The 12,353-nt window shown below is 42.9% G+C and overlaps 1 protein-coding gene across 1 annotated transcript in view; it reads left to right on the forward strand.

The window, feature by feature from the left end:
* NAV2 (neuron navigator 2) overlaps window positions 1-12,353 on the forward strand; it is a 201,904-nt gene that overhangs the window by 107,653 nt on the left and 81,898 nt on the right. The window contains exon 6 of the mRNA XM_049780979.1: window positions 11,032-11,170. Within this exon, the coding sequence (XP_049636936.1) occupies window positions 11,032-11,170 (139 nt within the window). The remainder of the gene's footprint in view (window positions 1-11,031; window positions 11,171-12,353) is intronic.

A 12,353-nucleotide genomic window follows, 5' to 3' on the forward strand; every position in this document is an offset into this window, starting at 1 on the left:
GCTAGAGTGATAGCACACAGTGTAGGATGTTTCCCTTACACACAGCCAATCCAGGATAAATCTCCAGTATCCCATGTGGTCCCCTGAGCTGGCCAGGTGTGATTTCTGAGCACTTCCTGCTATGGCCCCAAAAAAACAAAAATAGAAAAAGAGCAACTTGCAATTTTTTGTTTTATTTGGGAGGGGCTTGCTCAGCAGTGCTCAGACTACTGCTGGCTCTGTGCTCAGGTACCACTCCTGGTGGGACTTAAGGGGGACCACATGTGGTGTTGGATCAAACCCAGGTTAGATTCTTGCAAGTCCTACCCACTCTATTATTACTCCAATCACTTTAATCATTTATAATTCTACTTCTGCCATTCTGAGTATTTCATAGAATAGAGAAGACATTAGTAATTGTGATTTGACTAAAGGATATTTTTATATTGATGATTCTGGGTAGTTAATAGATGCTTATTCTTGCCATTTTTCAAGATATTTTAGCCAAAGAGTTAAAGGGCATGTCTATGATATGCTGTCAAATTTTTATATAAAAAATTAATGGGAAACCCATCCAACTCTGTATCCCATGTTTCTTTTACTTTCCTTTTATAGAATCTGAGGGTTCGTCTGCTTATTTCCCAAGCTTGTCAGATATGATGGTTTTTTTCACTGAGACTTTTGGAACCCTTTTAGAGTAATTTTTGGAAGCTTCACAATGTAGAATGAAAGTAAATGAGAGTGGGAAAAACTGTTGAAGAGAAGAGATCTCATATATATATATATATATATATATATATATATATATATATATATATATATATAGGTATCTACAGCTCTCTGTATATATATTTTTATAATCCATGTAAAAGTAGTTTATTTTGCCTTGTAAGTAGCTTACTTGGGTTTCATCCCTAGCACTGCATTGAGACCTCTGGCTCTGTAGGGGATTCCTGACTGCCATTGGATGGGGCCCCAAAGCATGTATGCACACACACACACACACACACACACACACACACACACACACACGTCGTTTGTTCACAAAGTGAAATCTGCCTTAAATATTTTTCTAAATGTCTGAAGTGTTCCTTTTAGTATCCAAAAAGTACTCCTTTTGTTTTGCTATTTTTATTTTATTTATTTATTTTTGGTTTGGAGGCCACACCCAGCAGTGATCAGGGGTTACTCCTGGCTTTGTGCTCAGAAATTGCTCCTGGCAGGCAAGGGGGACCATATGGATGGATGCTAGGAATCGAACCTGGGTCAGTCCCAGGTCAGTTGCGTGCAAGGCAAAATGCCCAATGACTGTGCTATCACACCGGCCATGTGTTTTGCAATTTTTAAATGTTTGTTTATTTATTTATTTGGTTTTGGGGTCACACCCAGCAGTGCTCAGGGGTTATTCCTGGCTCTCTGCTCAGAAATCGCTCCTGGCAGGCACGGGGACTATATGGGATGATGGGATTTGAACCACTGTCCATCCTGGAGCAGTTGTGTGAAAGGTGAGTGCCCTACCCGTCCCCCACCATTGTACTATCTTTCTGGCCCCAAAATTTTTAATTTTTTTTTTTTTTTTTAATTTTTTTTTTTTTTTTTTTTTTTTTTTTGGTTTTTGTGTCACACCGGCAGTGCTCAGGGGCTACTCCTCCTGACTCTACACTCAGAAATTGTCCCCAGCAGGCTCGGGAGATTATATGGGATGCCGGGATTCGAACCACCATCCTTCGGCATGCAAGGCAAACACCCTATTGCTGGTGCTATCTCTTCGGCCCCTAAATGTTTAATTTTTAACTTCATTAAATAAACTTTTAATCTTTGTAACATAATAAAAATGTCTTAAATATTTTCCTTTTTTAAACTTAAGTCACTTAATCTGTACATTTAGTATTTTCATATCTGTTTAGATTATTTCTAGTCACTTCATTATTACATTCTTTTTCTGAGGGGAAGGGCCTCCCCAGTGGTGAGGTATCAGGCATGTACTATTTATTCAGATTTCAAAATTGAGTTAGCTAAACAATGACTACTACTTGCTTCCTTGGATAATTATGTTTCCTTCAATGTTTGAGACTGTTCATTCATAAATCTTACACACCTGGTTTCCTCCATCTCCTTACATGTCTGAAAGGATAGACTTGCCGTCCTAAAAAGCAAAGTTTTTCTCAGCACTTGTCTTAAACAGATCTGGCAAATTAAAAATAAAAAATCTAAGTTGAAAATGTTATAAATCAATCTTGTGCTCTTTATTTACTTATTTATTTTTGTATATGCCATGGGTCAAAGCCAAGGGACTCCCACACTCAAGGATAGCATGTATGGGATACCGAGCTTCATCCCAGGGATATTCCAATTTTGGGGGGGAAAATTTGATTTGGGGCCACACAGGCAGTGCTAGGTCTTACTCTCTGCTCTGTGCTCAGGGACCACGTTTGGGAATTATATGGGAGACCTGGGATTGAATCCAGGTCAGATGTATGTAAGACAAGCACCATAATTTCTGTATTATCCTACTGGCCCTACTTCATTCATTTCCTTTATTTTTTTTTTTATTTTTTTATTTTTTTTTTGGTTTTTGGGCCACACCCATTGACGCTCAGGGGTTACTCCTGGCTATGCGCTCAGAAGTTGCTCCTGGCTTGGGGGACCATATGGGACACCGGGGGATCGAACCGCGGTTCGTCCAAGGCTAGCGCAGGCAAGGCAGGCACCTTACCTCTTGCGCCACTGCCCGGCCCATAAAGTGTCCATTCTTTTTTTTTTTTTTTGTGGTTTTTGGGTCACACCCGGCAGTGCTCAGGGGTTACTCCTGGCTCCATGCTCAGAAATTGCTCCTGGCAGGCACGGGGGACCATATGGGATGCTGGGATTCGAACCGATGACCTCTTGCATGAAAGGCAAACGCCTTACCTTCATGCTATCTCTCCAGCCCCCATTTCCTTTATTTTTATTTTATTTTATTTTGTTTTGTTTTGGTTTGTTTTGGTTTGGTTTTTGGGCCACACCTGGCATTGCTCAGGGATTACTCCTGGCTATCTGCTCAGAAATGGCTCCTGGCAGTCACAGGGCACCATGTGGGACGCCGGGATTTGAACCAACCACCTTAGGTCCTGGATCGGTTGCTTGCAAGGCAAATGCCGCTGTGCTATCTTTCTGGCCCTTATTTTTATTTATTTTATTTCAGTTTTTGGGCCACAACCAATGATGCTCAGGGCGTACTCCTGGATATACAGTTAGGAATTACTCCCCTATTTCTCAGGGGACCATATGGAATACCGGTGACTGAACCCAGGTTTGTCACATTCAAGGCAAACACTCTACCTATTATACTATCTCTCCAGTCCCCTCCATTTCTTTTTAAAGTCTGAAATCATTCTTAATTTTTCATCTGAAAAATCTCAAGTCGGATATCAATACTCACTTAAAATTTAATTAGAAGACTTCAGATTTTTAGAATCTTTAATCTTTTTTTTTTTTTTTTTTTTTTTTTGGGCCACACCCGGCATTGCTCAGGGGTTACTCCTGGCTGTCTGCTCAGAAATAGCTCCTGGCAGGCACGGGGGACCATATGGGACACCGGGATTCGAACCAACCACCTTTAGTCCTGGATGGGCTGCTTGCAAGGCAAATGCCGCTGTGCTATCTCTCCAGGCCCAGAATCTTTAATCTTATATAATCTTTAAGATATAAGTATAAGGGACCGAAGAAATAGCATGGAGGTAAGGCGTTTGCCTTGCATGCAGAAGGTCGGTGGTTCGAATCCTGGCATCCCATATGGTCCCCTGAGCCTACCAGGAGTGATTTCTGAGCATAGAGCCAGAACTAACTCCTGAGCACTGCCAGGTATGACCCCCCCCCAAAAAAAAAGATATAAGTATATAGAACTTAGAAACAGAGAGATAGTATATACCTTTCATGTAGCCTACTACCTCAGTTTTATTCAAAGTACCATATATGATCCCCTGAGCACAGCTAAGTGTGGCCCAAAACCAAATAAATAAATATAAAAGGATTATCCTAGTGACCTCAAAACTGTCTTTCTAAATTTAAGTCTGAATATTGATTTGTTTCATCATCTCTCTTCATCTCGTCAACCTTTGCCAATCTTTCAGGTCATTTACTCCCAATTTAGAAGTGTGGGTTCATCATTGCTAGTAAACCCAGGACCACATATGGTTTTCTTATTCAAGCCAGGAATCAGGAACAGTTACTTCATATTCCAGAATCATCAATCATGGAGCCTCTGTGCATACACTGTACATCTTTCTGCTGTGTCATCAGGGGTCCTAGGAGTCTCTGAGCTGGAATTTCATTTCAACACACAGTAAACACAAATCTTTGATTTCTTTCAGGGTTCACTTGTAATCAGTTTTTGTCACCTCTTTCAACATTTCTCACCCCAGTTGGGCCAATGGACTTTTGTACCCCATCCAACTTGTATTTACTTTCCTTGCATATTCCATTGGATTCCTCAAATGTCCTAACTGCCTGAACATATTCTGTGTGTAACCCACATGTTTCCCTTCTGACTATCTGCCACATGTCAGCAGTCATTTTACCAACAAATTGTAATTCACTGTCTGTGAGCATGAATATGCCAAGTGTAAAAAACCTAAGCAAATTAACTTTAAGCAAAAGAATTCATGAGTTGTCAAATGCTTTCAACTCTTGGTGTGGCTGGATACTGGCTCTCAAGTCCGGGCTTTTCTATTATCATCTTCCTCTGTGTACACTTCATAGACAGCTGAGAAAAAAGTAGCCACTATGTAGTGTCTCCTGTGTCTTTTCTTGCAGAATTGTTTCATTCTTCCCAGCACTTTGTGGGTGATCAGATGAGCTTGGGAATGCTATTCTGGGCAGAATTAAAAAGATCATTATTGAATTTGACAAACTTTGAGCAGTTGATATCCAGCCTGCCTTTCTTTCTTTCTTTAATTTTAAAAATTATCTTTCAAATATTTTTTTCTATAATGCCATCTTTTATTTTTGGGGGAGGTCACACTCAGCATCGTTCAGCAGGGGTCTCAAACTTGTAGCCCGCAGGCCACTTGTGGCCCTCCGTACAACATTTTGTGGCCCGCAACCAGCCTTCAAATATCGCAGTATTCCCGAATAATCAGCCTGCCTTTCTGAGAGGCAAATAGATGAGCCAGGTTTTCTCAATGAGTTTATGATAGTGCAGTGCAGGACTCGCAGATCAGACAGAGTCATTTGTATCCTGAACTGGGGAGAAAAGGACAAAAGTGATTTTATATCGAGGAGTCACTTACCAGTGTCCCCAAAGATGTAGGTAAGAAGATGACCTGGCTGCTTTTCTTAAGTGTGGAAAGTTTTCTTTTCTGGTACATAAACAGCTCTGGGGGACCACAGTTCCTTATGGACTCTTGGGAGTGCCACTCACCTTACTCCTCACTTTTAGTTTCCTTTCCCCATGCTTCTGTTCTTGCCCACCCTCCTGGGCCAGCTCAGTTACAAAACTATCCTGTATACTCAGAATAGGCCCCTTGCAACTCCAGGTACCCACCATCCTAATGCCTCAAACTCCTCTTGAATGCCCCTCTTGATGTTAACTGTTCCTCAGAGGAAAAGTGGGCATCATTTCAAAGCAGAAACTCTGGGTTCTGACTTTATGGACATCTGTGAATTTCCTTCTTCATCCTGTCCAGCTGCCTTCCTTTTCCATCAGTCAGCCTCTTTCTTTTTCATTGGATTAAAGGGAAAATGATGGATACATAAAACTCTTAACCCCAGAGAACAGGTGCAATTAAAGATACTTGAAATTTTCTTTCATGAGAGCACATGTGATTTTTTTTTTCCATCTGTTATGTTGTACTTTCCCCAGAAGTGATCGAACATTTACAGGTCCCAGAGAAGGAAGTGAAGGATAGTTGTGACTTGATAGAAGCAGGTGCCATGAGGCTGAGAATCCATGGCAGGAGATGTGGTGGCCTCAGTGCTATTCTGTTTCTTCTTCATATGGGTTAAGTCTGGAGGTTAGATTTAGCAGTGTGTGCCTGTGTTTAAATGGGGTACACAGCCCAGCAAGTCTGGCCAGTTCTATTGCATCTCCCTGAGTGGGGGTGGGATCTTTCACTCCCAGCTGTAATATGTGTTTTTCAAGGAATCAGCTCCCATGCCCCTCATCAAGATGCACAGGTCAGAAAAACTTGGGTTGGAATAAGGAGTGTTGATGAAAATAGGTGTGAATGCTGACAAGGACCTGTGCTCTAGGAATAACCACTGTGGTTATGGGCAGCATACATGGGGCTAGAAGAGTGTGTCCCAAAGTGGGTGATGAACTTCCTCTCAGAGCTCTAAAATGATTCGGGGGCTAGGGCCCAGAGAGATAGCACAGCCGTGTTTGCCTTGCAAGCAGCTGATCCAGAACCTAAGGTGGTTGGTTTGAATTCTGGTGTCCCATATGATCCCCCGTGCCTACCAGGAGCTATTTCTGAGCAGACAGCCAGGAGGAACCCTTGAGCACTGCTGGGTGTGACCCAAAAACCAAAAAAAAAAAAAAAAGATTCAGGGGCTATAGTAGCCTCAAGTGCCATTGGTGGGCTGAAGAGGGTGGAATGTACTTTGTGTTTTCTGTAAGAAGGTGGATAACCAGTGAGGTACTGGTGATTGCTGGAAAGAAGGTGCTAAGCCACATAAGCTTGGGAACCACTTCTAGAGGAGCACAGGAACCGCAAGTCAGCATTTCTTTTTTTTTCTTTTCTTTTTTTTTTTTTTGGTTTCTGGTTTTTGGATCACACCATTTGGGATGCTGGGATTTGAAGCACAGACCTTCTGCATGCAAGGCAAATGCCTTACCTCCATTTCATCTCTCCGGCCCCAAGTCAGCACTTCTTATTTAAACTCAGTTCCAACCTTGATTGAATGAAAGTGGTCAAGGTACCTTTTCCTTCTACCTCTATTTCTCCATCTGTAAAATGGAGGAGGGAGATATATAGTGGTGAATTGTATATTATAGGTGAGAATTGTATATTATAGGTGAGGTTGTATATTATAGGTGAGAATTATAGGTTAGAGTTGCAGAAACATGAGGCTGGCGAGATAGCATGGAGGTAAGGCATTTGCCTTTCATGCAGAAGGTCATTGGTTCGAATCCCGGCATCCCATATGGTCCCCGTGCCTGCCAGGAGTGATTTCTGAGCTAGAGCCAGGAGTAACCCCTGAGTGCTGCTGGGTGTGACCCAAAAACAAACAAACAAAAGAATTGCAGAAACATCTAAAATACAGTGGCAGGAAGATAGCTTATAGGACTTGAGTGCATTGCTCCCCAGCCTTGTATAAACACTGAGTGCTGCTGGCATGACCCTGATGGTTCCCAGCAGTGTTGGGCCAGAGAAGCACTACCTTACTGAGCTCTAGTATTGAACTATCAACCAGTTGACTGAGTTTCCACCAGGAGTGGCCTTCCAATCCTCTGTGCAATGCTTGGGAGACAAAAAATAAATAAAAGAAAGATAATAAGGTATGAGGTGTCTGATGCCTGCGGTGCTTTTGGTCACCTGCTCCTTCTCAGCAGGCCCCAGCATGTATCTGGAAAGTCAAAGAGACATTCATAGGGAAATAACTAACTGTCTCCAAGTGTCTAGAGGGGAAGACAAACCATGTGAGTCTGGAAATTCTGGGTCAGGGAGGCCAGTGCTGGCTGGGCAGTGTGGAAGGAGGAATTGACAACTGATAGGGCAGGGGGCTAGGGATCTGGGCAGAAGCAGTGGAACCACAAAAGTGGCTCCTTCCTTCCTTCCTTCCTTCCTTCCTTCCTTCCTTCCTTCCTTCCTTCCTTCCTTCCTTCCTTCCTTCCTTCCTTCCTTCCTTCCTCCCTCCCTTCCTTCCTTCCTCCCTCCCTCCCTCCCTCCCTCCCTCCCTCCCTCCCTCCCTCCCTTCCTCCCTCCCTCCCTTTTCTTTTCCAGTGTCAGTGATTAAACATAGAGGACCTCATGCATGTTATGCATACTATTTATGTATTGTATGATATATATGTACAATATCATATACTACATGAAATATAGATGTTCTGCCACTGAGCAACATCCCCATCCCAGAGTTACCTTTAGAGCCCCTCACACTTTCTACTTTCTTACTCCCTATTTCACAACCTTCCATATGTTCCCCATATTCATGTACGCCCTCTCATCTTGGTTGAGATCATGTTGCTCTATATCTAACTTGTCTGGCATTGTGCAAGACTTCTTAAAAGCCAGTTTTTGTGTTGATAAAAGAAAAAACACAGTCATACTTAACCTGCTTTCCTGGATCAAGTAGAGCAGTATTGCATTTATATTGGAAACTTAACTTGATAGCCTACTCCACTCCTTATTCCCATGTATTTCGATAAATGGGTAGTCTGGGAAGATGGTACAGCTTTGCATTCATGAATGCCTGGGTTTAATTAAGCAGAAATTTCAATAAATAAATAAATAAATAAATAAATAAATAAATAAATAAAGGGTTTGGATGAGTGAGTATTTACTGAGCACCTGCTCTATACTGTACCTGCAATTCTACAATAAATGAAAGTGCAACTGTTTGGAAGGAACAGGAGCACCCCCAGCTGTAAAATCACCCTCACACGCTGTATCTCTGAGCCCAGGTGAACGAGTCCTGAATCAGGGTCACACAAGAAAGAATCCAGAACAGACTGAGTGTGAAACACGTGTAGTCTGGCAGTCTTCTGCCTAGTATGGTGCTTGCTGCCTGCCAGAACTACCGTTTTTATTGAGTACAGAAATCACTCCTGGATGGGGCAGTAAACCCACCCAGGTTTACAAGTAAGACAATCTTTGTTTAGGGTGAAACCAAGTTGTAAATAAACATATACAACGAAACAGGGATAAACTTTGTTTTAGGTAAAATAAAGTGTAACACAACACCCAACCTTTTTATTTTGGTGGTGGTATTGGGAGGGCATCACATCTGGCCATGCTCAGGAGTTACTCCTGGCTCTGTACTCAGGAATCACTCCCGCTGGGCTCTTGGGACCATTTGGGATCCTGGGGATCAAATCCAAGTTGTCTGTGTGTAAAGCAAACACCCTACCACTGTACTATAACTCTGATCCCTCATTCAGCTTCTTATACTGGATTGCAAACCTACTGGGGTGCATGACAAAATGAGGGAGTTATGAAAAGTTGGTTTTAAAGCAAATGTCTCCTTTATTCTCAGGAAATGTTTAATTCTTCTTCTACTATTCCTCCTCCCTCCCGTTCCCAATAATATACATTTTGAAACAATGATTTGAAACAGTGATTGAAATCTCCAAGATAGAGAACCAAATTGTATACTTGTTTTATCAAATACAGTCTTGTAAGAAATTCTCAGATGAAAAAAATCAGTTTGGGGTGGGAAAAGTTTAAGATGCAATGGTGAGTAAGGTGGGGGGAGTGTCTCTCACAGCAATAGAGGGACCAGGAAAAACTGTGCTAAGGAAGTGACACTTGAATGAGAGTCTGGGATACTTAGACAGAAGAGTAAGCCCAAAAGTGAATGCTTGAACATAAGAACCACATTGACTTAACAGGAAAGGAGAATACGTGAGCAGAATCCGGGCTGGAGGAAGGGGTGGGGCCAGGCACAAGATGAGAGAAAGAAGGTTGGGCTCAAAGGATCTGGAAGCCACTGCTGGAATCAAACCAGTGACCCATGTCTCAGACAGATCACTCAGACTGTGACAGGATAGGGAAGCAGAAATGGGCTGGAATGGCTTGTGAGCAAGAATGTATGAAGCACCTCTGAGCATGTAGGGACAGTGTAGAGGGCGAGGCTGGGTACATGGGCGCGCCCTGGGCAATCAGTGTCTACGTGGTGCTGGGATGTTGAAGAAGAAAGAGAATTAAAAATTATTCCTGACAATGACTTGGATTGAATAAACTAGTTTGCCTGGAGCCTAGAGTTGGTCTTATGCCAGGAAACTTCAGGGGTAAGGGTCTCCTTGTATTTAGACCAAGGCTTTTCCTTTCCATGTCCCCCATATTTTGGTGGGCCTATGCAAACAATATTTGCCACTCTAACACCGTTTTTACTGTGCCCTTTTGACTAACCCTTAAAAAAGACCTCTTAAACTTTTGATGTTAACTTAAACTAATATGTATGCTCATGAAAATATAAAAAAATACTATGCCTTCAATGTTTAAGGAGTCACATAAATCTCATGGCCTTAGGTTGCTTTGTGTACTGCTAAGAAATGTTATATTGTACTACAATCTGGGGACTTGTGGACAAAGTAATTGTACATGGGTTCTGCCTTATTTTTCTTAATGTTCTTTGTAAGTTCAATATTTAGGCATCAGCAAGGGGATTTCTTCTGAGAACTCTGTTTATGGGCAATTGTCCTTTCACTGTAACTTTACCTTGTCCTCTTTAAATCATTTTTCTTATAATTAAAAATAAAAAATTAATAAAAAAGAAATAAAAAAATTATTCCTTTGATTTTAGGAAAATGAGGAAATTGGGGAGAGAGTAAATCTGGCTAAGCCCAGTTCTTACTCCTGACTCTTCAATGGGCTTAGGGGACCACATGTGATGCCTGGGATTGAACCCAGGTCAACTACATGCAAGGCAATTGCTCTACTTACTATACCATCTCTCTGGCCTTCTTTTTTTCTCTTTTGCCGGGGGGGGGGTGTTGAGCTGTACCCCATAGTACTCAGAAGCTACTCTCAGCTCATTGTTTGAGGGTCTTCCTGGTGGTACTGGGGGAACATTGAAATGCTGGGATCCATCCCAGGCCTCCTGCATGTAGAGTCAGCATCCAGTCCATTTAGCTGTGTCAGACATTGCAGTATCAGAGCTGGAACTAAGGGTGGGGTGGGAAGTGGGATATGTCTTGAACTTCCTATATTTAATGAAGCAATACCCTTTTGGGGGAAGGTGCTCATCATCTCCACCCATGAGGACAGATGGCCCCAAACTCAAGCCAGAGGTTAGAAAGCTTTGTCTGAGATTTCAGTCACAGGGATCCTTCAAATGAATCAGCAGTGGGGAGCCCCTAAGTCACAGTGGCAGCAAGAGGTTGTGACCAAGGTGTCTTTGTCTTGGCAGCTGGGATGACAGCAGTTCCGTCAGCAGTGGGATCAGTGACACCATAGACAACCTGAGCACGGATGATATCAACACCAGCTCCTCCATCAGCTCCTATGCCAACACACCTGCCTCGTCCCGCAAAAACCTGGATGTGCAGGTAAGGATCTGGGTGGGCCTGGTGCACTTCACACAGAAGCCTAGGAGGGACGTGTGGGTGAGCAGAATCCTGGGATCTACTTCCTGCCTACTTCAGGTGCCTTTATCTCTTGTACTCTGGCCTCTCTCAACATTGAAGGGAGTCAGTCCATGGCATTGGTTGAAGGTGTGGGAAGTGGCTGATAGCCCAGGATAAGAAGACTGATAGGGGGGGTGGGGTGGGGTTTAAAAAAAAAAAAAGAAGACTGATAGTACATTTGGGCAGAGACTAGGAATCAATTTATCCTGCATATGTTTTATTAGCCCACAGTTTCATGTTTAGTTCCTGTTTCTCTGTACTTTGCTTTTTATGGTTCCAATTATTCACTGTCTTCTACAATTCCAGAATACTACTTCTAATCATGAGGAGGGGATAGCACACTCCCAATCAGTGTTCAGAGAACATACTCCTGGGGATATGTGGCAAATAAACAGGAGATTAAGTGCATAGACCTGAGCATGTGCTGCTTGTGCCCATAATGCAGGAAACCCACCAGGCCATCATAGCAATGCTCAGGGTCCTCTTGAGCCAACCCAATGTTGCTCAAGAGACCACGTACTAGGGTGGGACTTGGGTCTGGTATATTCCTTATTATTTCAAGACCCCTGTACTAACTTCCAGGCCCCACAGTAAATGTTTTTGTTTGTTTTTATTTTGTTTTGGGACCATACCCAGCAGTGCTCAAGGATTTGGGCTACTCCTGTCAGGCTCTGGACTATATGGGATACTAGGGATTGATCCCAAGTTAGCCACATGCAAGGCAAACACCTTACTCACTGTGCTATCACTTTGACCCCTCATAGTAAGTGGTTTGTGGGTTTTTTTTGTTTGGTTGGTTTTGGTTTTTGGTCACACCCGGCAGCACTCTGGGGTTACTTCTGGCTCTGTGCTCAGAAATCACTCCTTGCTGACTTAGGGAACCATATGGGATGCCGGGAATCAAACCAGGGTTTGTCCAGTGTTGGCCGCAGACATGGCAAATGCCCTATTGCTGTATTATTGCTCTGGCCCCAAAGTAAATTTTTTTTTTTTGGGGTTTTTGGGTCACACCGGGCGGTGCTCAGGGATCACTCCTGGCTGTCTGCTCAGAAATAGCTCCTGGCAGGCACGGGGGACCATATGGGACACCGGGATTCGAACCAAC

Source organism: Suncus etruscus, chromosome 9 (genome assembly GCF_024139225.1).
Source record: "Suncus etruscus isolate mSunEtr1 chromosome 9, mSunEtr1.pri.cur, whole genome shotgun sequence".
In the NCBI taxonomy this organism is placed as follows: domain Eukaryota; kingdom Metazoa; phylum Chordata; class Mammalia; order Eulipotyphla; family Soricidae; genus Suncus; species Suncus etruscus.